The sequence below is a fragment of the Amia ocellicauda genome, chromosome 7 (assembly GCF_036373705.1).
Source record: "Amia ocellicauda isolate fAmiCal2 chromosome 7, fAmiCal2.hap1, whole genome shotgun sequence".
In the NCBI taxonomy this organism is placed as follows: Eukaryota; Metazoa; Chordata; class Actinopteri; order Amiiformes; family Amiidae; genus Amia; species Amia ocellicauda.
The window spans coordinates 41,900,156-41,925,454 of NC_089856.1; the positions used below are offsets into that span (position 1 = coordinate 41,900,156).

General features: G+C 40.0%; 1 protein-coding gene across 1 annotated transcript in view; it reads right to left on the bottom strand.

Annotated features, from left to right (window-relative positions):
- Positions 1-42: 42 nt before the first annotated feature.
- Positions 43-25,299, bottom strand: part of col4a4 (collagen, type IV, alpha 4) — a 57,676-nt gene continuing 32,419 nt past the window's right edge. The window contains exons 20-47 of the mRNA XM_066709704.1: positions 23,612-23,767; positions 19,500-19,589; positions 18,272-18,432; positions 17,854-17,926; positions 17,349-17,455; positions 16,858-17,041; positions 16,337-16,405; positions 15,538-15,645; positions 14,459-14,677; positions 14,029-14,190; positions 13,709-13,879; positions 12,337-12,480; positions 12,009-12,116; positions 10,035-10,216; positions 9,594-9,657; positions 9,008-9,082; positions 8,258-8,365; positions 7,472-7,579; positions 6,884-6,955; positions 6,419-6,547; positions 6,061-6,168; positions 5,657-5,812; positions 5,364-5,471; positions 4,912-5,052; positions 4,616-4,732; positions 3,810-3,995; positions 3,273-3,559; positions 43-3,015 (exon numbers count right to left, since the gene is read on the bottom strand). Of these exons, the coding sequence (XP_066565801.1) occupies positions 2,758-3,015; positions 3,273-3,559; positions 3,810-3,995; positions 4,616-4,732; positions 4,912-5,052; positions 5,364-5,471; positions 5,657-5,812; positions 6,061-6,168; positions 6,419-6,547; positions 6,884-6,955; positions 7,472-7,579; positions 8,258-8,365; positions 9,008-9,082; positions 9,594-9,657; positions 10,035-10,216; positions 12,009-12,116; positions 12,337-12,480; positions 13,709-13,879; positions 14,029-14,190; positions 14,459-14,677; positions 15,538-15,645; positions 16,337-16,405; positions 16,858-17,041; positions 17,349-17,455; positions 17,854-17,926; positions 18,272-18,432; positions 19,500-19,589; positions 23,612-23,767 (3,851 nt within the window). The 3' untranslated portion in view covers positions 43-2,757. The remainder of the gene's footprint in view (positions 3,016-3,272; positions 3,560-3,809; positions 3,996-4,615; positions 4,733-4,911; positions 5,053-5,363; positions 5,472-5,656; positions 5,813-6,060; positions 6,169-6,418; positions 6,548-6,883; positions 6,956-7,471; positions 7,580-8,257; positions 8,366-9,007; positions 9,083-9,593; positions 9,658-10,034; positions 10,217-12,008; positions 12,117-12,336; positions 12,481-13,708; positions 13,880-14,028; positions 14,191-14,458; positions 14,678-15,537; positions 15,646-16,336; positions 16,406-16,857; positions 17,042-17,348; positions 17,456-17,853; positions 17,927-18,271; positions 18,433-19,499; positions 19,590-23,611; positions 23,768-25,299) is intronic.

Consider the following 25,299-nt stretch of genomic DNA (forward strand, 5'->3'; position numbering starts at 1 on the left):
CATTAATATTCTGCACTGTGCTGCATGTTTCCCCTCACATTGTCTACGAAGCACTAATATGAAGAAACTGATCAGTAACACATTAGCTCTCTGACCTTGTCCTTTGCGTTGTCCTACATATTAAACAACTGGGCAGTCTTTGATTAAGAACATAAGAAGAAAGAACATATAGTTTACAAACGAGAGGAGGTCATTCGCCCCATCGTGCTCGTTTGATGTCCATTAATAACTAATGATCCAAGGATCCTACCAGTCTGATTTTAAATGTTCCCATTGTCTTTCATTTGTGTCTTGTATTTGAAGACCTACAGTTAAATGGGAATTTTGGTTAAAATGATTATTTAGGAAAACATGTTATACGTATAAATGTACATTAGGTTCTGCCAATATCGCATTCAAACTCATGTTAACTCATGCAGCCTTGTTGACTGGTTCACAAATTGATTTAAACCAGTCTGTAGTATTTCAACTGGTATGAACTAACTGTAATGTGTCCATTTTATCCACATGAAATCTGCAGTGGCTCATTTAGGCCATTACATAATAAAACAACAGTTATGTCATGAATATATCTCAGGATCTTGATTTTACAAGCCATTATCTCTTGAACATGAGATATTGGAATGAATATCAAAATCATGATATAAGGAATCTGGTGATCAAGACCTAACGGTGGGTAATACTGAGATCAACTATCTTGTGATCACAACAAAATTAAAACCCTTTTTTGTGTGTATTAAGTCATGTCTTATGATCCACCATACACATTTGTTCACAATTTGTAAGCTGCAGTGTCCAGAGGGAAGTAGGCACAACACTAAATAGGCAGGATTGCAGAAAACCCAGTAATACTGCTGTATTTAGGGATTATTTTGTGCATGTTATTTTCTATTGAACTCATGGCTCATAGTCGGGCTAGAATGATAACCCAAATCTGGATAATAAGTTGGTGGGTACATTTGTATGCCTATGTGTGAGAGTACAAAATAGAAAATCAAAAGAAACATAAAGGATTCATCCTGACAAGACTTGATATTAATTGATTAATAAGTCTAAAAAACATTCAACAGAACCTCTTCATTAAAAATAAAATGTGTAACAAAAGTGTGCCTTTCCAACATGCATATTGAATTGTTATTTTTATGAATTTAATTGTTATTCATTGAGACAGTGCATTCTGATAATTAAATTACCTTTATTCAATAAATATATAAAGATTTGAAATTATTTAATTCATCTAAAAATGTTTATAGTGAGAATTGTTTATTAATAGTTTATTCTATAAAGGGTGGTATTCAAGGAGTACATTTATGGAAGATTTCTGTCCGGTCCCGTTCTGACCGTTAAAATAAGTATACTATCAATAAAACTGATGTACATTTCCATTATTTCACACTTGGTTTTGTATCTATTTCTGTATCTATATATAGAGATATATATTAGGGATGGGTAGTATATCAGTTTTCCATGGTTTAGATACAGTACGGTATTGGTAAAATATTTATATTATCCTAAATAGTGTAATACTAGCCGAGCAGTCTCCGTTATTTTAGAAGCTCACTGTTGACATTGAACACGCATGTGTAGAACTCGTCTCTCACTTCATGAACCAACTCCCTTCAGCGTAGCTTCCTGCTCATCACCATCACTGCAGTTCGGCATTAGCAATCTGCTTCCCAATGAAGCCGTGATGACTCGAGCCTTTGAAAACAGTGCAGTGTTTGAGGAGTGTTGCTGTGTAGACGCTGCAGAGTGCTGGTTTGCGCTCGTGGTGGAACAGATCCAACCTTTTTACAGGGACCATCACCCTGTAATTTATGCAGACATCTCAAAAGTAACTTATAGACAGTACAGGTATACGGCGGCCTGCTCAATCCGCTATGCACAGATTTGTTTTAGCACAAGTTGATTCAATTAAATTTAAAACTAAAACTGAAATATAGTAGACCTATAGAGAATGAAGTTGCATGACCTTAAGGTAACCGCGGTAGTTTTGCTTTTGGTTATCGTTTCATGGAACTTGTTATCTTCATAAAAAAAAAAATGTATGTGCAATCACCATTTCAAAGAACCCCAGAACAAGCACCTAATGTATAATTTGACATTTACAATTATGTAGTGTGATTTTAGACAGTGCAATCATATGTACATATAATAGAACAGAATATCAAGTACAAAAATACATGGATTAAAATAATACAAGTGTTGTCATATTCCTAGGCAGAAGCCCTTTGAAAGCCAAGTGTGGGGGAAATATAAAGCAGATGGAAGGATAATTTTTCCATTTGCTTTATACTGTATCGATTATCTCTAAAGAACAGGATTTGCAGACACTAATATCTTCTGTGCATAATAATGTGCATTAATCGAGGTTTGGAAGACCATCGCCACACACTACTCCATGTAATAAAACACCCGCTCAGTTTCACAGTAAAGACTTTGTTCAGGCGCTCTGGACTCTTTTTCGAATAAAGGGTACCTGCAGTACTTTTTCCTGCCAGTCAACCATTAACTATTGTTACTGGAAACACAATCTTCAGGAAAAATCACTAGTATCAAATCTTTGTCAAGTAAGTTAATCTTCTGAACCTGTAATAAAATAAATCCACATTGCCTTTTATGAGCGTTAATCGGTGAAACTAAACTGGAGTTGGTGTTAATGTTTTGGGTTTTGCTCAGTGCTCGGTGACCCTTCATGTAAAGACACTTCCCTGCTTCCTGAGAGTGTCCGCTGGTGGTCAAAGGGGTTGTTGGCTGTCACTCCTTCATACACACATGGCATCTGCTGACCCTCTGCCTCTTCTGATGCTCCTCTTTGAGCGTCTCTGCTGGAGTGTCTCTGAACTGCTCGTGTGTCTTCATCCCGGTGAGCCAGAAGCTGTACTTGTTATTAAAGTAGTGGCAGGTTCCCTGGGCGCCTTGGCATTCGATGAACGGTGTGGTCCGGAAGTCCTGCAGGCAGCTCCCCGGCGACGTCAGGGACTGCCCCCCTCCCTCGTCCCCTGCGGCGGTGTGCTGTGAAGGGAGCAGGGTGTGTGAACGCAGATACGCTGAGCTCAGCTATGCCCTCCGCTGTGTTTTAACGAGGCATGCAGCAGCCCACCCCCAATTCTGAAACCAAACCTACGCCACTGTGCATTTGTAACTCTTGTTTATCTCAAAACAAATAATTATTTTCAATGTTCAACCTATTAACACTTAGGATTTTTCACAGGTAACTATAGGTATCTACCAAAGTTACAACTTGCTAAGAGGAACGGGGAAAGACCCACCATTAAGAAGGAGTAGCCCATCCATAGGCTGCGCCACCCTCTGGGGCACATGGGGATGATCGAGTCCTGGCTGTGGAATGCCACTGCGACAGCGGACGCGTCGCACACCACGCATCTGCTGATGTAGCGCTGAATCTCCTCGCCCGACACCGGCATCATGGGAATGGGAGCCGTGGTGGACAGCCAGTAGGATTTATCATTTCGACTGGCGTAGTTACACACTCCGTTCATGTTGCAGAACGTGAAGGGCATCGTGCTGAACATTGGCAAACAAGACCCTGCGAGACCTGAGGAGGAAATGTGCGCGTCAGTGAAAGCAGAGGCAGACATTTGAACCCGGGTCAATCAGAATTTTGGGGACACTGAGCGCTATGGGTACCTGCCAGCCCTGTAACTCAGACTGAATCCTGTCCTTTAAGAGACTTCCTCGAACTGAGTGGAGATATTTTAATCCTAAAACTGATGAACTCACACAACCCAAGACAGTGAGTATTAGTGAACAGTAGTCGTTTTGGTTGTGAAAGAACATGCACTTACCGAGATCCTGGTTATGGGCCTTTTCTTGTCCTTCCAGGTACAATAAACTGTAGCCTTCCCACAATTTGCCCGTATCTTGAGGACACGTGGGGATGCTTTCCGATTGGCTGTGCATAACTAGTAAGAAGCCAGAACTATACTGCCTTGGGCACGGCAGCCCTGGGAGGCCCCTTGGCCCGGGAGGACCTGTGAATACGGACAGAATCAATGGTTCGCTAAGAATACGAAACAATACTTCTATCAACCAACACTTAGCAAACAGATGTAATAGAATTCTGTTTTTTTACTGCACAATTGCAAATACCACATTTTCCAGAAAGACAACTAATTCAACCCGTTCATCCACAAATGTCTGTTTTGTTGCCATTTTTGATCCCGACCAGAAACCATTTGATGCTTAAATATTTATGATATTCCTCACGTGAAAAGTGAAATAAAAATCTCTGTCCATACCATGAGTTTTATTTTAGGTTTTGCATTTCTGTCCAATCACATCGTGCAACACAATACCATACTTTTTAATTGTATGTTCTGTTCTTCTGGTTGTAGAAAATGCTTCTTTGTTTCTACAGCAAATCGTTCAGATGGACAAAACTAGTTCTTACAACTGAAGGCTACTAGAGAGAATGTGAACCGTTATATCTGATAAGTTTGAAGCAATCACATCAAACACTAACGGACAATATCGATCCATAATTGTGTCAGATGAAATTCTAAGTTAAAAAGGAAGACATACAGCAAAAAAGACGTATTGCCTACTTAAAGAAATGTCTACGATGAACTAAGCTGAGATACTTGTCAAATACCTTCCACACCACGACTCCCCTCCTCTCCGGAGAAGCCGGGGTCTCCAGGAGGTCCAGGATCCCCTTGGGCCCCTGGAGGTCCTTGAAAACCATAGGAGCCCACTTCACCTGAAAGACCTGCAAAAATAATTGGAGCACTCTGTCTTCCACTGGTGTTTTCAAGTGGCTTAATCAAGGTGTTAAAAAAAGTTAACACCATAAACACAGTTTAACATTCTTTGTCCGGGGTGCCAAAAGTCAAACAATTGTGAACGCTACAAATTCAAGCTGAATCTCTGAAAAGCTAGAAAAGTTACCTTTCTGTCCGGGTCTGCCAGGTTGGCCATCGTGGCCAGATGGCCCAGGTGGTCCATCTAAGCCCGGGAGACCAGGTGTCCCTGGAGTTGGGGGGGGTTGTGGGGATGAACACATCTTTGTACCTGGGGGACCTGCGGGACCTGCAGGACAACACCAACCAGAACAATCAGAATTACACAGTAAGAAGATCAGAATGACCACGTCTGGAAGAATACATGAAAAGTACAGATATTCAGTATTAAAAAAGGGTATACAGGGTTATTTTGCTAGCTATGTGATCAATTGCAGATCCATGAAAGAGGATTTCACATTTTCCTGTGACAGCTTCGCAGTGTAAGATATTTTCACTTTCTTTAGCAGATTTTCTATAACCAAGAATTTCCAAGATTCTTCTGTAAAATAGAAAAAGTCTAGAGTTAGGAGAGGAGAAACACGATTGAGCAGCACAGACCTTGCATCCCTTTTGGCCCCTTGTCTCCCTTGACTCCAGGTTCACAGCATCTGCCAAGAGGGCCCGGTTTACCAGTGGGACCCATAAACCCAGGATCCCCACGTTCACCTGGGAAGCACAAAGCATCGTTATGTACTTCCTTTACCACAGTGCCGAGAGCTGCAGTATCACATCAAACATAATTATCTATCAATTACCTTTCTGCTCGTTTCTCACCCTGCTATTGTGTTGTGTTATCTGCTTCCTCAGCCTTTCACGAATGCCTCTGAAGGCACAGCACAAAGATACATTACCTTTCGGGCCCAGCTGCCCAGGTCTCCCAGGAGCTCCAGGTTGGCCTCTGAAGCCCAGTGGTCCTGGAGGGCCCGGGGGTCCAGGTCTGCCATCATCCCCCTGGTCTCCCTTAAACAACAGAACTGACCCCGGCAAACCGGGCTCTCCTGGAGACCCTGACATTGACAAAACATAAACAGGACACAATGTAATAAAGGGCTTGAACAAATGTGGACCATTACACAAAAACACACCACACTGGAGACAGACACTGGAGTGCTTTTGTAGAGAACCCATCGGCAGTGTGGTGTGACAGGGTGCAACAATGCCTGTAGGACAGTTGGCAGACAGGATTATTTCTGCTTTTGAATCCTGGGGCTCAAACAATTCACAAACAATCTGACAAGGGGCTCAGGGTGCCTACCTGCATTTCCATCACAACCTGGATAACCCATGTCACCGCTGGGGCCTCTTGAGGTGCCACGACAGGCTTCACCTACAACACCAGGAGGTCCGGTGAGACCAGGAGGACCTGCAACAAATCAGAGTTCACCGAGTTGCCTGAGAAGTTTTACGTTACAAAGATTCCTAGTTCTGCAAACTGTATTGATAGTTGCCCCTGCAGGCCCAGGATCTAAATAATAAATCCATCATTCACAATGAATCACTAATAAAATATATTTGTATCAATAGTTTATTTTGGAGAGATACGGATGAAATTGAAATTGCTGAATACATATCAGGGTCATTTATATCACTAATCTATTGGTAACAGGACCTACCTGGGACACCTGGGGGACCCCTCTGGCCTTTGGATCCTGGTTGAGAGGTCCCCGTGTACCCTGTGTCTCCTCGCTCTCCTTTGTCCCCTGGAGACCCAGCCTCCCCAGGGAAGCCGAAGGCCTGTCGACCTGTGATCAGTAAGAGCCGCGTAACCATTTCATTTCTACACACTCACTCGCTGTAGCGTTCGCTGAATTCATCAACAGGTGAGTTTAAAATACGTTTCATACAAGAGATCTGCTTTGTACATGCTCAGTCCATTAAACATCGATCAGACAGTTGTCTCTACACAAAGACATGTTGAAAGTGACTTCAGCACTAAAGCTAAATACTGTGTTAGCGCTACTGCCACTACTACTACTACTACTACTACTACTACTACTACTACTACTACTACTACATTTGCTACAAGAGCTACTCATATTAGCATTACTACTTCTAGGAAGACTACAGGTTAAACCTACCTGGAAGACCAGGCTCTCCTTTTTGTCCCTGAAGTCCATCAAGACCATGCAGACCAAGGGGGCCAGGAGCACCTGAAAATAAACACAACATTACATGTGCATCAAGTACATACAAATCTGGAAAGTGTAATACTGCTGGTAAAACCAAATTAATTTGCATTCGTCTACATTGCTATTATGAATCAAAGTAAGATTTGTGATGTGCCAAGGACTGGGGACATGGATCATTTCTATGTGTAACTGTTGTTAATACACACTAACTACACAACAGAGTGTATAACAGTTAGTTTAAAATGGTAATATTACAGTAAGTTGTTATTTTGCTGTATACAGATCACATTATATAAAGAGTCCAGTGGACATTAACTCAACCAGATGAAGTAGACGGTTGATTTGCTCATATTGTTGGGATTTGGCAAGTCCGTACTTGGCCCCAACCATTTAGGTTTTGTGTTTTTAACAAGTGTATCTCTTCACATAATTAATGGTCACAGCACGTGAGGGAGAGGATAGAGTATGGATATGAAGCTGTGAGGGAATTCTTTATGAACACAATCAAGTATCCCCATGAAGCTGCCTTGGTTTTACCTTTCAGCCCTTGAACCCCATCTTGTCCTGGTTGTCCGTTGAGACCTGGAGGACCAGTAGGACCTTCCAGTCCTTGCCGTCCATTAGGTCCTGGTAGACCGATTGGACCTTCAGGGAAAACACACAGGGATTATTTTAAATCAGAATGACACTTGAGTGCAGGCAAGACCCATCTCAGTGGATGGCCAATGGAACGGATTCAGAGTCCCTATATGTGATACAGTAGCACTCAAAACACCACAAATACTCAGCAAACAACGAGAAACACACCTACATTTTCTTATACCTTTTTACCCATCCTGTCTTTATTCAAGATCAATGAACCCTCTGCATTCAAGATACCTGCTATATATAAATATCATTCAATAAATTCAATAAATGCAGATGCATACCTAAATTCCAGTGAGTCTTATATGAATGTTCATCTCAAATTTCTTATCAGTGTTCATTCATTATTCTCCCATTTTTAGTTTGTTCTAGTAGGGTTACTCCGTACTTTCGAATGACAGTACAAATCAAAGAAGTTTGTAATTAATCTATTTATTTATTTATGTACATTTCTTCAATCTTCCAGTCCTCTTTCAGTGCTGTCACTGATGCACCGGCGTCCTATTTTCCACCAGGAGTAAAATACTAACAAATTTCATTAAGTGGGGAGTACACTTTGGTGGAACACACGCACCCTGGGATTAAGTGTAGTTACAGCAAATTGTCTAATTCCATCAGGATTAGCATGCTATATCTTTTTACTGTATGCATTGGGAATAAACAGGGGCCTGGATGTACCTGGAAAGCCAGCTGACCCCGGGTCTCCTGTGAAGCCTTTTCGTCCCGGTCTCCCCGAACTGCCTGGTGACCCATGATCGCCAGGATCCCCTGTTGGACCTTGACGACCTGTAACGGAGACAATGGAGAGATAATCCCAAGCATCACCACCCTAAACTCTGCAAAGGGAGCACTTAACTAAGAACCAATGATCCTGTCAAGTTACTCAAACTCAGGAAATGCTTTAAAATGAGAATTTCTTTTTAATCCTCATAGCCTGATGACAGGTGCTACTTCCTCTATTTCAAATTAAATATAATTGTTTAATCTTTAAAAATGAATGAACACATCTGCTATATAATTTGATCACAGTATTTACAAAATATGTACCAATACAAACGTTTTTCCTTTTGTTTTGTTTTCTTTTGCATGTTCCAGTCCAATCAAATGCCATGCTATTAGTTTCAAATGTAAAAGGTTAATGCTGAATCAGTAACATTATGTTTCTATTTCATGTATAACTATTGTGGACGTAGGCACTGTTCAAAACACGTCAGACCTGAGTTTCCCTCGAAGCCTGATATTTCACTCAGAGCAGTATGGCAAGCCCATAGGGACAAAAACACTAAACACTTGTCTAGTATTTCAGCATGGGAAGTTACGGCAGAGGGAATGTACAATGACAAAAAAACAGTTATAGGAATCACTGGAGAGAACGTCAGTGGAATAATGTTGAATTGAATGCTAGTCTTTGAAGATTTAAGAATATACCTGGATGTCCGCTGTCTCCTGGTGGTCCTTTTTCTCCAGGTGGGCAAGGGATACGACATGATTCTCCCTTTTCACCTGCCCAGTTAAAAACACTTTATTTCCTTCATAAGACTAGATCAATCAGTGTTCACAGGTATGTCTTTCTGTTATCAAACCAAACACTCACCTCCTCTTATGGCTACAATATAAACCATGGCTATGTTCACTAGCTGTTAAATATATCATGACAGTAGTGGACAGTAGTACTTTTGTGAATTATTACTAAGGTTAATATGGCTGGTTACAATTTTATTTTAAATTTTACTTTATGTTTGAATACAAATAAAAATACGAATACAACAAAACAAAGATCCAAAACTGGAATTATTAAAATAATCCAGTATTAACCCTGACCTTAAAATTGTAATTCAGATGTACCACCTTAAAACAAGTCATGACACTAGCTTTCCTACATGAAACCTCCAACTGATGACACATAGATCATTTAAAAATATGTATATCATTAATAGGAAGTGATATGAATAAATGAAAGGCAGATCTAAAGCTTAAACCTGGACATGAAAAAGATAATTGAAAAACAGGTTACCTTTATTGCCTTTGGTGCCACTGGGCCCTGGGGTACCTAGCAATCCTGTGGGCCCTGGGTCTCCCTGCATGCACACACAAACCACGCACACACACACAGAATTAAATGCATAAACAAAGGTAAAATTCATAAGGGAAAACTCTAAACTTGAAACATGTGTTCTGTAAAGAACACAAACAGAATTTTGCACTTTTCATAAGCTAATAACGTTTACTATGACCAGCACACATCCCTGCGTTTTTTACTAAAGTTACCGCAGAGCACTATAGTCTCCAACAAATGGTCTATTTCAAACAGTTAAAACTTTATTTTTTTAAACATAATTATCAAACAAAGGAATTGAAGACCCAAGAACGTTAAGCTAAATGTTGATGATGATTTATTGTGTGGTACAAAACGTGACACGCTCGCAGGTCTTAGCTTTTGGTTTATAGGACATACTCGGTCACCAGTATCTCCAGGGAATCCAGTGAAGCCTGCTATCCCTGCAATGCCTGGAGCTCCCGGCGGCCCTGGTGTTCCATTCCTCCCTGGGGAGCCAGGAGGCCCGCTCTCGAACCCTGGCGATCCAGGCCGTCCAGGAACACCAGGCCGCCCCTCTTCACCGCTCGATCCCTTGTCGCCTGTGAGGAGAGTCACGCCGCAGTACACACAGTAAGAAACTGGAAAGTCCTCCTTTGAATCAAAATTGTGACCAAAGCACTGCCTTAACCTTCAGACCTGTTATTTCTGTCCAGACTTTCTACATTAGAAAAAACTGATAGGATTGTAATTCTGAGAAGCAGATATCTGAAGATGCACCTAAACTGACAACATACAGTGAGGGATAGAAGTATTTGATCCCCTGCTGATTTTGTACGTTTGCCCACTGACAAAGAAATGATTAGTCTATAATTTTAATGGTAGGTGTATTTTAACAGTGAGAGACAGAATAACAAAAAAATCCAGAAAAACGCATTTCAAAAAAGTTATAAATTGATTTGCATGTTAATGAGGGAAATAAGTATTTGATCCCCTATCAATCAGCAAGATTTCTGGCTCCCAGGTGTCTTTTATACAGGTAACGAGCTGAGATTAGGAGCACTCTCTTAAAGGGATAAACCTGTATAAAAGACACCTATCCACAGAAGCAATCAATCAATCAGATTCCAAACTCTCCACCATGGCCAAGACCAAAGAGCTGTCCAAGGATGTCAGGGACAACATTGTAGACCTACACAAGGCTGGAATGGGCTACAAGCGGCTTGGTGAGAAGGTGACAACAGTTGGTGCGATTATTCGCAAATGGAAGAAACACAAAATAACTGTCAGTCTTCCTCGGTCTGGGGCTCCATGCAAGATCTCACCTCGTGGAGTTTCAATTATCATGAGAACAGTGAGGAATCAGCCCAGAACTACACAGGAGGATCTTGTTAATGATCTCAAGGCAGCTGGGACCATAGTCGCCAAGAAAACAATTGGTAACACACTACGTCATGAAGGACTGAAATCCTGCAGTGCCCGCAAGGTCCCCCTGCTCAAGAAAGCACATGTACAGGCCCGTCTGAAGTTTGCCAATGAACATCTGAATGATTCAGAGGAGAACTGTGTGAAAGTGTTGTGGTCAGATGAGACCAAAATCGAGCTCTTTGGCATCAACTCAACTCGCCGTGTTTGGAGGAGGAGGAATGACCCCAAGAACACCATCCCCACCGTCAAACATGGAGGTGGAAACATTATGCTTTGGGGGTGTTTTTCTGCTAAGGGGACAGGACAACTGCACCGCATCAAAGGGACGGGCCCATGTATCGTTAAATCTTGGGTGAGAACCTCCTTCCCTCAGCCAGGGCATTGAAAATGGGTCGTGGATGGGTATTCCAGCATAACAATGACCTAAAACACACAGCCAAGGCAACAAAGGAGTGGCTCAAGAAGAAGCACATTAAGGTCCTGGAGTGGCCTAGCCAGTCTCCAGACCTTAATCCCATAGAAAATCTGTGGAGGGAGCTGAAGGTTCGAGTTGCCAAACGTCAGCCTCGAAACCTTAATGACTTGGACAGGAACTGCAAAGAGGAGTGGGACAAAATCCCTCCTGAGATGTGTGCAAACCTGGTGGCCAACTACAAGAAACGTCTGACCTCTGTGATTGCCAACAAGGGTTTTGCCACCAAGTACTAAGTCGAAGGGGTCAAATACTTATTTCCCTCATTAACATGCAAATCAATTTATAACTTTTTTGAAATGCGTTTTTCTGGATTTTTTTGTTGTTATTCTGTCTCTCACTGTTAAAATACACCTACCATTAAAATTATAGACTGATCATTTCTTTGTCAGTGGGCAAACATACAAAATCAGCAGGGGATCAAATACTTTTTCCCCTCACTGTATCTATTAAAAAATGGCTCATTTATATTTTCTCAGTTTTTGAACACTCACCTCTAGGTCCTGGAAATCCAGCTAGTCCTGGAGAGCCTGGGTCCCCAAATCGTCCTTTTATAGGGTTTAATTTGACATATCCCAAGGTTCCTTGTATACCAGATCTGCCTACAAATAATGTATTATTATTATTTTTTTTAGAAGAGACAGAACATGTTAACATCATTACCTCACAAACTGACAGCAAACAACAGCCTCAATTATGAGCCCCTGGAACTTAGTATTTCTGTTTGAATGTTATGATATTCATAGCAAAATATTGGTTTCAACAGTGCCTCAGAAAATGAAAGTTTTATCTTGTGAAGCTAAGCTTTGTGTGACAGCCAACCTTTCTGTCCCTTTATTCCTTTGTCTCCACGTGGTCCTGTTTGCCCATTAAAGCCTCTCTCGCCCTTCACGCCACTTTGCCCGAGAGCGCCTTGTCGTCCTGACTGCCCAGGGGGTCCCTGACGACCAGGAATGCCAGGATAGCCTGGAAAATTATGGACTCATCAAAAGAGATTTCTATTCTCTCCAGGATACCAGATAGAATTAAATCATACCTCTTAATATTATTTATTTTATTTAATATGAAGGTACTTTGTTTTAACTTTGCTGTTAAAGAACGTGCATCTTTCTTCAGAATTTTCATAATGAATGTTATTAAACAGCACAAATGTTTACCCATCATCATTGCTTTATCTACCTATCTCTCTTTCTTCCTTTATTCCTTCATATATAGTACACACACACACTCTTTATATATATATATATATATAAAGAGTGTGTGTGTGTGTGTGTACTACATATGAAGGAATAAAGGAAGAAAGAGAGAGATAGAGATAAAGTCCCTGTCTCAGCGAAATCGTTTCTCAGTTTCGCTCTAAGCATTCACACATCCACTTGATTTCAATTCATATTAGCTGAGCAACACCAGCACACAAATAACAACATTCAAATTCTCAAGAAACAAGATAACTTTTGGAGAAAATAAGAGAAATAAAATACAGTCAAGACCCCAAATCAAACATTAATTACACTGCGCAGTGCAAAACCATAAGGAAACATATTACTGAAGATGGACTAAGGCAGCTAATGAATGGAAACCAAGAAATCAAAAAAGACCTAGAAGATGAGCACATAATAGAGGGGGAAGACGAAATCATAAACTTTACAGGCGTGACCTGGAAAAGAGAAGCAACAATAGCATTTATATAATTTAATTAGTTTAAATACATGCTTGTACATTCACAGTTCACACCGAATAAAATAATAATTTAAAATACAATAACAGTGACAGTTCTGGGTGTTGAAAAAAACTTTGTATGACTACAAACCAATGGATCTTTCGGAACAACAGGTTTACTGGGTAATCGAACGTGCAATTTTTTTTTTAAAATTATGATTTTCATGACTTTTCTGATTTCCCCCACTGACTTCCAGCAAAGCAGCTCCAGAGTTAGCATCCCAGTGATATCATGGCATATTTTTCGATCTCTGATTTCTGGTACATAGAATGGGCTGGACATGAAAAACTCACTACACATAATAAATTATGATGATAAATTATGGATTTGCGTTGGAGTTCCCCTTTAAAAGAAGTTAAAAGAAAATCAAGAAATGATTTGTCAAGTTTTTCCTGTTTTCATACTTTCCATCTCTGTTGGTTCAGTGAAAGGTTTAATGATTCTACCTAGGCTTTGTGGAGGATGTCCACTTACCCTTTTGTCCAGGCAATCCGGTTTGGCCAGACTCTCCGAGTGGTCCAGGAGGGCCCTGGGACCCGGGACTTCCTGGTGGCCCTGGGGCTCCAGGTTTTCCAGGCATTCCCTTTCTGTCAAAGCCACCTGGGTCTCCAACTTCACCTTTATTTCCTTTTTCACCACTAAAACCTTAAATCAACACACATAAAACCACTCTTAACAGAAAAAAAACTGAAGAAAGTTCTTCTCACAATATTTCACATCAAATTCCAATAAGATAATTTTCTTCTTGTCTGTTCTTCTTAAGGCATTTTGTTTGTAGTTGTGAGAATTTTTACCTGGGTGGCCAAATGACCCGGTGAGCCCTGGAGGTCCCATCTGTCCTGGGGGCCCCGAGTCACACTGAACAGGAGAAGAGCCTGGTGGTCCTGGTTGCCCACTGGGCCCAGGGTCTCCTTCACCTCCTTTTTGTCCTGGTATCCCACTCACCCCTGGTTCTCCTGAAATAACAGTAATGTTCTTTTCAAATACATAGACAAAATCAAATCAAGTTTCTATTGACAGCTGCTATCTCACAGAGGGAATTATTTCAACAAATCACACTGTTTACTAGTAGCCAGGTTTGTAGCTTTAAATTAATTAATCAGTCAATTTGTTTTGTTCTTCATAAATCAGCTGATGGAAGACTGAAAAGTGGAAGTGGACGTGGACTCTAAGTTGGTTTGTGCAGAGGGTTACATTATATTAACAGTGACATTGTGCAGGTACCATCTCCTCCAGGCTGGCCACGTGCCCCAGGGATGCCTTTAACCCCTGGGAGCCCAGGCAGGCCCATAGGCCCGCTGACTCCAGGACTGCCTGGAATGGATTCACCAGTTGGCCCCTTGAAACCAGGTGGACCTGGAGGTCCCATGAAACCAGGGACACCATCCATACTGCGCCCTGGATTTCCTGGATCTCCTGTATCGCCCGGCAGACCTGGCCGACCTGAATGAATTAGAAGCAAACACAGCAACTGAAGCCATTTACATACAGAGGAAGGTAGGAATGTCTTACAGTTTCATTTAGGTTGTTTAGGGAGCATTATTTATAGCAATTTAGATCATGGTCAAAACAAAACCTGGTCTTTTGTTAGGGTTAGGGTTGCATTTCTCCCGCGTGAACTAAACCATGTGTAGAGCTGTGTGGGGAATGTTGGTGTTGGGTTGAGTTTGGCTGTAATAAGGGCTTAAAATGTAGCAAACCTAACAAGGGAATACAACCTTTGCATTTGGATTTACAATGCACTATCACTGTTAAGAATAAAGATTCTAATGATCAATTAGGTGTTGGGCTAATCATTCTTCATTCCATTAAGACATGAGGATATCTATGTTTAAGGTAAAACATAAGGTAAATAATCTATTGATGTCACATGATTTGCTATTTGCTGTAATTATCCTCTCAACCCAGTGTGGCAGACTACTTTTGGTTACCTGGAATATGTTAGATGGGCCTGATAATTTCTTGTAGTATGTCATTACATGCTTTTCTATTTTTTGCAGAAATGTCATTCATGTTTAGTATGACACAGCTGGGCTCAAGATGAAATTCGGAGCCCAGATCCATGACAGGATCCTTTTACCAAAAGATAGTCTGCCACAGAAGCAGACTGACTGGGTGACGTCTGCCCATTTGTGTGCTGCCTGAGTTACTGTGATGCCGTATGTGTGAGGATCTACCACTGTAAGTAGTAACGTGGTTGTGAATGTCAGTGCCGTAAGTTGAGGACTGCGTGAATGTTTCGTGACACGCTACACTGTTGTATGCATGGTCCATTCCAAGAGCAAGAGGGCTTGTCTTTATACCTGGAGGCCCATTGGGGCCCCTGTCTCCTGGTTCGCCTCTCTGTCCTCTGGGACCATCAACACCTTGAGGACCTGGAAAGCCCTGAGCGCCAGGCCTCCCTGGGGGTCCTGGATACAATGACAATAAGAGGTTAGTGTATTAATGCTCAGTGTATTAAGCTACTTATTTGATAAAACTATTAGCTTGTCTCATTCATACTGCAAAGATCAGCCATTACCTGATTCAGATAATAAGCTATTTGTGTATATCAAGTCTAAACACGTACAGTGAGAAAGATCAAAAGTCTGTTTTTAGTTCCTCTCTATGGTTGCCCTGCCGAAGAACGCAGACTTGATCGGTGACCAAGTTGCTGTGGTTTAATGAATGACAGACTGTTGAGAAGCTGCTGAGTTTAATAACCCTGTATTCCTGCTTTAATTCTATTGTCAGATCAAATTACAATGACCAAATATAAAAAGGGTGTATGGGTTTCAATTTTTGAGCAAATGCAATCAACTTACGAGTATTGTTAACTGTTTACCATGCAGCGGTGTATCAGATGTTCTTCATTAGATTTCATCATTCAATGCTTTTCAGAATTACTGAGACAGGCTTTATATATATTCTTTGACTTACAAGCAGTAGAAGTGGCTTCTGACAATAGAATAAATCATAGCAGGGTACAGGTTTTGTACTTTTTGATTCTTGTTTAGTTGAAAATGTTGATTTGGTGAAGCCCTTGACCAAGATGGCAGTACCAGAGATCTCAAGGAGTAGGACATCTATAGACATACCCTCAGCTTGCTATCATCAGCTCACCTGATTGACCAGAAAATCCCTTTGGGCCATCTGGGCCTGGTATTCTAGGTACACATGGGTAAGTGTCACCTGAAGAGATGAATGAAATAATGAATATATGAAATGTTAGAAAATACTGAAAAGTGTCTGTAGCAGTAGTTATCTTTAGAGGCGGCTACACATACATAGAATGTACATAGACACAGGGTTGTTATAAACCCCAATGGGCTTCTATAAAATAACATACCTTACCCATCAGCATCCCTGGATGGTTTCAATTGATCAATTGATTGATTGAAATATTCTACTTTGTAGTTAATTATTTAATGATTATTAATTCTGAAAAGGCATCAGTCAAAATGATTTTTTATGATTTGAATAATTGTGCTTCCTATTATAGCCAACAAAGATGTTCCCCCAGGACCATCACATATGTAAAATTGCAACTGACGTTCAGTGATCTTCACAGAGATTAATTCTGGTGATGCTTTAGGCAGGTAATGCCATTTTGCCAATGCCAACAATGGTAGGCCTGACTTTACCCATTTGGCCCTTGTTTCCCATAAGTCCGTCTTCTCCTGGTGGGCCCTGTTCTCCTGGTGGCCCACGCTGGCCATTGGACCCCATGATTTCAACCCCTGGAGGCCCCTGTGGACCTGGGGCCCCCCGTTTACCAATGAGCCCAGGAAAGCCCTTATCTCCTGGGTATCCTGGGTTGTTGTCACCCTGAAATAAATACAATAATCATGATACTAATAATAATATGAAAATGATATAGTAAACTTAGCAGTCACCTCAAAGCATTTTGTTTTAAAGAGCTAGCAGTGGTTCCTAACCCTAGATCTGGGGACCCAAAGTCCTGCTAGTTTTTGTTCCATCTGAGATCTCAATTACTTAATTGGACGAATGGTTTTCACACAGTTTAATACTGAAAACTGCACTTCGCTGAGATGCTTTGGGGATTGTCTTTCAGGTGTCAAATATTTAGTGATGTTTTATTAAATTAAACAAATGGGGTGAGTAATGTACTCACAAGTGGTCCCGGGAGACCAGGGATTCCTGGTATGCCATCTTCTCCGGGATTTCCAGTGGCTCCTGATGGACCCGAGGGTCCTGGAGGGCCAGTAACACCTCTCCTACCTTCAAATAAACCACACTGGATTGGGCTTATTGAAGCCTACCTCAGGAAGCAAAGCTCACGTCTAAGGAGGTGTTGACTGAATGTACATTGTTGTGTAATGATACATTAAAAACACAAGAGTATATAAAATTAAATGTAAAAGCCTAGATAACAATAAGAAGTTAATACAAATAAAATAAGAATGACTGAGATTGATGGCTTACACCTATAGGACCAGCAGGAGTGTAGCCCTTCAGGAACAGGCCACTCCACATTTATAATGTGAAACCAAAAGGTTTCTAAAGATGCGTCATATTATTTCATGGTATAACTAAATATGCTAATCTTATTCTTATTCCACAAACCACAAATCATCAGTCTAATTTCAAATTTAAACAAATTAAAGACATGGGCATACCTTTAACATCTACCACATACATAGTTCCCTTTTCTCCTTTTACGCCTGGAGCCCCGGGATCCCCAGCAAACCCCTAAACATGCAATTTAAAACAAGAATGTTAGTTAACCTATAAAACAACTGTACAACACACACCAATGGAAAGAAAATTATACAATATCAAGTGTTAATGAGTATCCGGATCATGGTATGTTACTCATAATGAAGACCATTTTTAGTGGTACATTTCAGCAGGGTGTAGCTCTTGATGTAGTAGGAACTGACAGTGCTTTTATATTTTGTTTGTTTAGTTAAATACCTTTTCTTCAGTACATTGTGGTGTGACCACAGGCCCAAGGAAACTTACCCCAGAGGCAGGCCCTGCTACTAGAAAACACTTACATGTGAGCCTTAATATAGGCCTTATTAATATACTCACACTCGTGCCCTGTGTCCCAGGTTGGCCATAGTCACCAATATCCCCCCTTATACCAGAGTTTCCAGAAAACCCTGGAGGCCCTGGGTTGCCTCGAGGCCCCGGAGGACCAATGGGTCCCAGGATGTCCTTGGGTGGTCCACAAACACAATCCCCTGTAAGTCCTGCACACAAGAAACATCAGCTGTGGTTTAGTCATGCAACCAAATTAAAAACCTACTACCAAAGAATGTGCCACTATGCACCTTAAAGTTCAGCTAAACAGTACTTTTCAAAACACTATTTCCATTTTATTACATTCTTTCCTAATATTAAGATTATGTAATAATTACGTCATCCGGGCAAGCTACATTCACACACACCCACACAGGGTTTGAACTGCTGGCATTGGTCATTGGAGTAATTGTCAATCATTTTTATGCAGCCAATCACTTTTCAGGAAATGCTTGTCAATAATTTTTTATGTGGCCAATCAGCTTCTTCATTTATAGATCAAGGTTCATGTCTTTTAATAATACAGATGACAGTGACCATAAGCCTTCTAAGATTTCTGCTTTTTTAATTTCTGCATTCATATAAATTGAAAGCTTATCTCCATTAAAGTAAATTATTAAGTGCTGTTAGTTTTGTGAATTGTTTGAAGCTTGCAAATTGCAATATTTAGTTCGATTTTACAGTGTTGATTTATTCTGTACCTTAGTAGTCTCCGTGCTGGAGATGTTGTCGAGTACGCAACAATCCCTACTGTTCTTACACTATAATTGTATTTACGGCTTGATTAATTTGCAGTTGTCTGTGCTACTGACCCAAGAACTAACCCACGACCTGAAATTGCTTAAATTATTTGTTTGGCATACATTTAAAAAAACGTATTACCAGACTATGGAAATTAGTCACATTGTTTTGAAGGGCAGAAGGAAGGAATGTAGTGGGTAATATAATGAGTAATATAACGCGCTACATTTCAACTAACTTTTTTCTCAAGAAACGAATAGCGACTAATTATGTCACACACAGGGAGCTGAGCACAGAAAACAGCTGTCTCTTCCGTTCTCAGTGTAAAGGTGAGTAAGTGCTTAATCTACTTCAGGGTCACTGATTTAGTAGGTGATGCTCGTTAGCATATCTGTGCTGTGCATTGTGCATTAACTGTTCCTGAATTGTAAAATTGTGTAAAGCAATCGGTAAAATACAATATTAGAACATCAAAAAAGTGTTTGTCAAAACTGACCTTTATCTCCTTTATACCCTTTCAAACCCATTGGACCACTTTCTCCCTTTTCTCCTGGTGGACCTTGTGCTCCTTTAGAATACACAACACCTGCCAAAGAAAATAGTAGATAGCTGTTTTAGGTTACACAGTACCAAACATTAATCTTCAGGGCTGTATAACTAGGAGAAATTTGTAATTAAAAAACAAATATGACAATCTATAATTTGGGTTTATTTTTTTAAAACATTCAAAACAACTGGACATTTTATTAGCTAAAATAATATTAAAATGTGGTGGTAATAGTGATTAAATTACAAAATAAATAAATAAAAGGTAATACAATAAAATAAACTTGTAAATGATCCCTTTTACAACCTGATAAAATACCAAATGAAAAACAGCATCACACAAACACTGATGAAGTCAATGAAAGCAATTAAAAGAATGGAAATATTTTGAGGGTGCAAACCAAAAAGGCAATGAAGAGTTACCAATAGGGTTGTCCGATACTTCGATACAATGCGATACCAAATTTCATAAACGGTTCTGAGATATGCATTCGGTAATATCGAAGTATCGAGGAGAAAATAACAAATTGCGTGACTGCGTCTTTCACTTAACAAAAAAGAAAGGCTTTTCCGAGCAGGGACACCAAACACCTCAGGTGGAAACAAAGAAGAGACAGCTGATGTTGTAACCAATGGACCTTATTCCCGGTCCCGGCGAAAACGAGGCTCTGAAAGCAAACGTGCATCACTGTTGTGTTCCTAGCTGTGAGTGATTCCCTTTATGACAGATATAAAGCCCTGTCATTTCACAGATTTCCAGTAGACAAACAGAAGAAAACCTGGATTATCACTAGGGCTGCAGCTATCGATTAATATGATAATCGATTATTCTATACATAAAACGATCAACAAACACATTGTTTTATTATCAGTGCATTCTTATGGGGTCCTGGTGCCAACATGGCATCCTATTTTCAAGTTCCGAAGTCTGTAAAGACTAGAGGACTAGAGGACTAGACATTTTACACTACACTACACTACCCTTCCCAGGTACCAGATTTAGAAAATAATTATAATAATGCCTGAAATTGCTTTAAAATGTAAATATATGATTAATGAAATTATCCCTTTATGCAACTGTACTACATAACCAGGTTCAGTAAAGAGATAAGTACAAGGTTTATTGAACAAAGAAAACAATGCAGATGCATTTTTTTGTTTACAGTATTATACTTTGCAATAAATAACGAATTTTGTAATAAAAACAATAAACACACTAAAATGAAAATAAAAATATTAAACAATACACTGAAACACTAATAATACGCAATACACTAGAATTCATATGAAAATAATAATACACTGAAACGCAAAGCTGTTTGGAAAGCTAATTCTGATTTACACAGTGTACAAAGCACAGCAAGTTATCATTCTCTCTAATAAATACTCCCACGGTTTCCATGATTTCGCCCGAGTTTTGTTTCGCGTGGTGGCGGCTGTGACGTGCAGGTTCAGACATTTTTCCAGTGAGGCACATACAGGTGGATGACAAACCAAGTGATGCACTACTGCCACCTACTGCTGTTGGGAATGAAACCATTGTTCTCACACAGAGGTAGGAATACGGGCCAAGGATATTAGGCAAAAGGGCTCAGATCAATGATATTAATAAGAATGGCTAAGATAGAGGCAACATAGCTAAATGAGTATCCGATGGCTGAAATAGAAGTCAACGTATTTTACTAGTTGAATAAGTCGACTAAGTCGACTAATCATCGCAGCCCTAATTATTACAATTCATAGAGACACTGCACCACTTTTCTGTATTATTTTTGTTCAATTTGGTATTGATTGGACCGATTACATTCAGTGAGCTCTTAACACTAGAACTGAATTAAATACAACCACCGCACCGCAAAATGTGTCTCCTTTATAAAACATTTGTGTGACGAAAATGAAAAACAAAGTTGGATTAAACTTAATATTTTTAATACACAACATTTTCACGGCAGCAATACTGCATTCACTTTGAAAATGTAAGTATTGTTCTTATTTTTTTTAAACGAGCACATATAGGTTACGTAAAACATGAACTAACTAATACATTTTACACGGACTGTGTAAACTGGTGTAGAAATCAGTATGCACATATGTTAGCAAACATACAATTAAAAAACATAAACAACCGTTTATACAAATAGCATACAATTAAAATATAGCATTGCGCAATGTGAAAGTCCATTGAAATAGGTTTGACCGTCTGTATACAGCTGCATACATCAATGCAGGAACACACTTTTCAACACTGCAGTGCATTTACCACAGACTGCATCAACATCAACAGGTCTGTGTATGTTGCATTTAGCAACCTGGCAGTGTCTTTATTCCGTGTGCCCGTGTGCAGCACTGGGTGAGGGGCATCTTCAGTCCTGTGGATACTGAATTGTAGTGCCAACAGCAGTCTAATAAACGCTAACAGCAGCCACCCTATTGCCAGACGCACCTGATACAAAATAATGAGCACATGATCAGACAGTTACTGATCGAGGCATTGATCCAGAGACCTGGGTTTGCAACGAGATCAAGAGTGAATTCTAAAGGACAGTTAGAAACTTGCTGAGCTGATGAGAGGACAGGTGTGATTCTTCAATTGTGTGTATTTTGTGTCATCTGCTAATAAAATAATGATATTATATGAATATATGTGTAGACATGTACGTATTTCAGCTCTCAACACAATACAAATTATTTCACAATGACTGAGTTCATTACAAAGCCCAGATTGATGCTGCTCAATTTAGTTTTTTATTAACTAGCTATCTGTCTTTAAGATTCTTAACCGACATGGGTTTATCTATTAAAACGTAAGTTACACAGTATAAATGTGTTACCTTTATTATACCCTGTATTAATATTGTTTAACAGATTAACTATGGCTCAAGACTGTGTATCAAGCAAAGGGTGATATATTTGCCTGTTATTTACTGTATTATTTTTTGTTCTGTATAATGACTGGTGTGTGTTACATGCATGTGCTGTATATCAAATAAATTCCCATATGCAACACATTTTCAATATATTATGAATCAATGCAATAATAATGCAGTAAAATCTCAAACATGAATGTGCCTATTGACTGTTGACTGTTTAAACCAGTCATGGAATGCTCTGTGCTATTTTGGCCAAAGAAATTACCAAAATATACATGAGTGTAATTAGCTATTTGCACTGTATTGTTCTGAAGAAAATGTTTGAATGGTTACTGAATTCTGGAAAAAGTTTTCATAATACTATGATACTTGTGTTTACTGCATTTAAAAATGTTTTGTGTGGTATCGTATTGGTATCGAGTATCGTGAAATTGAACTGGTATCGTATCAAAGTTCAGAATTCTAGTATCGTGACAACTCTCCCTATATAACCAATATATACCAGCGTGGGTGAGTGACATGATCAAGTGATCAAGTAAATGTTGGAATATGCTGTGATCAAAGTGAGTGCTACAGATTGCCGTTTGAGTAGATAATAGTTGCCACAGGGAAGACAAATCTGGTGATTCCGTAGTTTTTCCACAATCCAGGAAGTTATGGATAGTCATTATTTGGTAAGTTTTACATGTTTAAAAGTTGCTTAAATAACTTGATCTGGAAGAGTGCTATGTATCTTACTTATACACTATAACAACCCATAAAGACGCATAAAACCATAATTGTGGGTTGGCGTGCACATTCCTCTTTAAGCAGACACTAAACTTCAGTAGTATTTTACACCAATCAGTCCATTTCCTGTCAATCGTGGCAACTTTGTGATTCTTTTACGATGAGGTGTGACTCAATTTAACAGTCCTTCTAATATCCCTTATGACTAAGAGCAGATTTAAACCCAAGCAGAGGTTTACTAATAACTAATTATTAATAATTAATGAATAATAAAGTCAACTGAATTCAGTACCCTATTCCACAGGGTCCTGCTTTTAGCTTCAAGCAGACATTTTTAACATCACATATAAAATTCACTACACAATCCACTGCATGTTAAGGTTCTTTGTTATATATATATATATTTCTACAGGATTGTTAGTATTTTCAGAGTTCATTTGTGGTGTTTGCAGTCCACGCATACCTGGTGGGCCTGGGGGACCCTGTACCCCCTTTTGTCCATTCGGTCCCGGTCTGCCAGGTATACCTGGAAGTGCAGGGCCTTGAAAAACTCTCCCAGAATCCCCCTTGAAACCCTTCACTCCAGGGATCCCTGGCCTTCCTTGCTGACCAGGAGGACCTACAATGAAAACTCTGGAGTGTAAGGAATCCACAGGACCACAGTGAATCAATAAGATCTTTATTGTATGATGTAGAGAGACCGGTGATGGAGATATGGAGGATCTGTGGAATCGGCAAAGGTTCCGAGTACTGAGTATAATAGGTGCAGTCTTTTGTAAGTCAAGAACTCGAATGCAAATTAAGGAAAGTCTATATATGGAATAATTTGGAAGAATCAATGAATATGCATTAAATACTGAAAAAATATTAGACAGAAAATAGAGGAGCATCTTAATGAAAACCATATTCTTGGAGATAGTCAACATGGGTTTAGATGAGGCAGATCATGTCTTACTAATTTATTAGAGTTTTCGACCCATTGTGCTCATTTGGTGTCCATTAATAACTAAGTGATCCAATGATCCTATCCAGTCTATTTTTGAATGCTCCCAAATTTTAAGCTTTAACCACATTGCTGGGGATTTTGTTCCAGATTGTGACAACTCTCTGTGTGAAGAAGTGTCTCCTGTTTTCTGTCTTGAATGTCTTGAAGCCCAATTTCCATTTGTGTCCCCGGGTGCGTGTGTCCCTGCTGATCTGGAAAAGCTCCTCTGGTTTGATGTGGTCGATGCCTTTCATGATTTTGAAGACTTGAATCAAGTCCCCACATGCAACTGCAGCTGTAGATCATGTGAAAGCATATGATATGATATACTTTGATTTTCAGAAAGCTTTTGATAAGGTTCCACTGATCCTAAATTGGAAGCTGTAGGCATTCAGGGTAATGTAAGTAGATGGATTATGAACTGGTTGATGTCTAGGAAACAGAGGGTGTCGATTAGAGGAGTCGCTTCTAACTGGAGTGAGGTTGTTAGTGGAGTTCCACAGGGATCAGTATTAGGGCCTTTGCTGTTTCTAATCTATATTAATGACTGGACTCTGGGATAGTTAGAACACTTGTCAAATTTGCAGATGGTACTAAAATAGGTGGCTCAGCAGATACAATCTCGGCAGCACAGTCTATTCAAAGGGATTTAGATAAAATTCAGTTGTGGGCCGACACCTGGCAGATGAAATTCAATGTGGACAAGTGCAAGGTATTACATGCAGGTAACAAAAATGTCCACTATAATTACACTATGGGAGGAATAGAACTAGATGAAGTATCGCATGAGAAAGACCTAGGAGTCTATGTGGACTCCTCACTTTCTCCATCCAAACAATGTGGGGAAGCAATAAAAAAGGCAAACAGGATGTTAGGGTATATTGTCAAAAGTGTAGAATTGAGAACAAGGGCAGTAATGTTAAGACTACAATGCACTAGTTAGAGCTCATCTGGATACTGTGGACAGTTCTGGGCTCCACACTTCAAGAAAGATATCGCTGCTCTAGAGGCAGTTCAGAGGAGAGCAACCAGACTTATTCCAGGTCTGAAGGGAATGTCCTACTGAGAGACTGAGGGAACTGAACCTTTTCACCCTGGAACAGAGGAGACTACGTGGGGACTTGATTCAAGTCTTCAAAATCATGAAAGGCATAGACCACATCAAA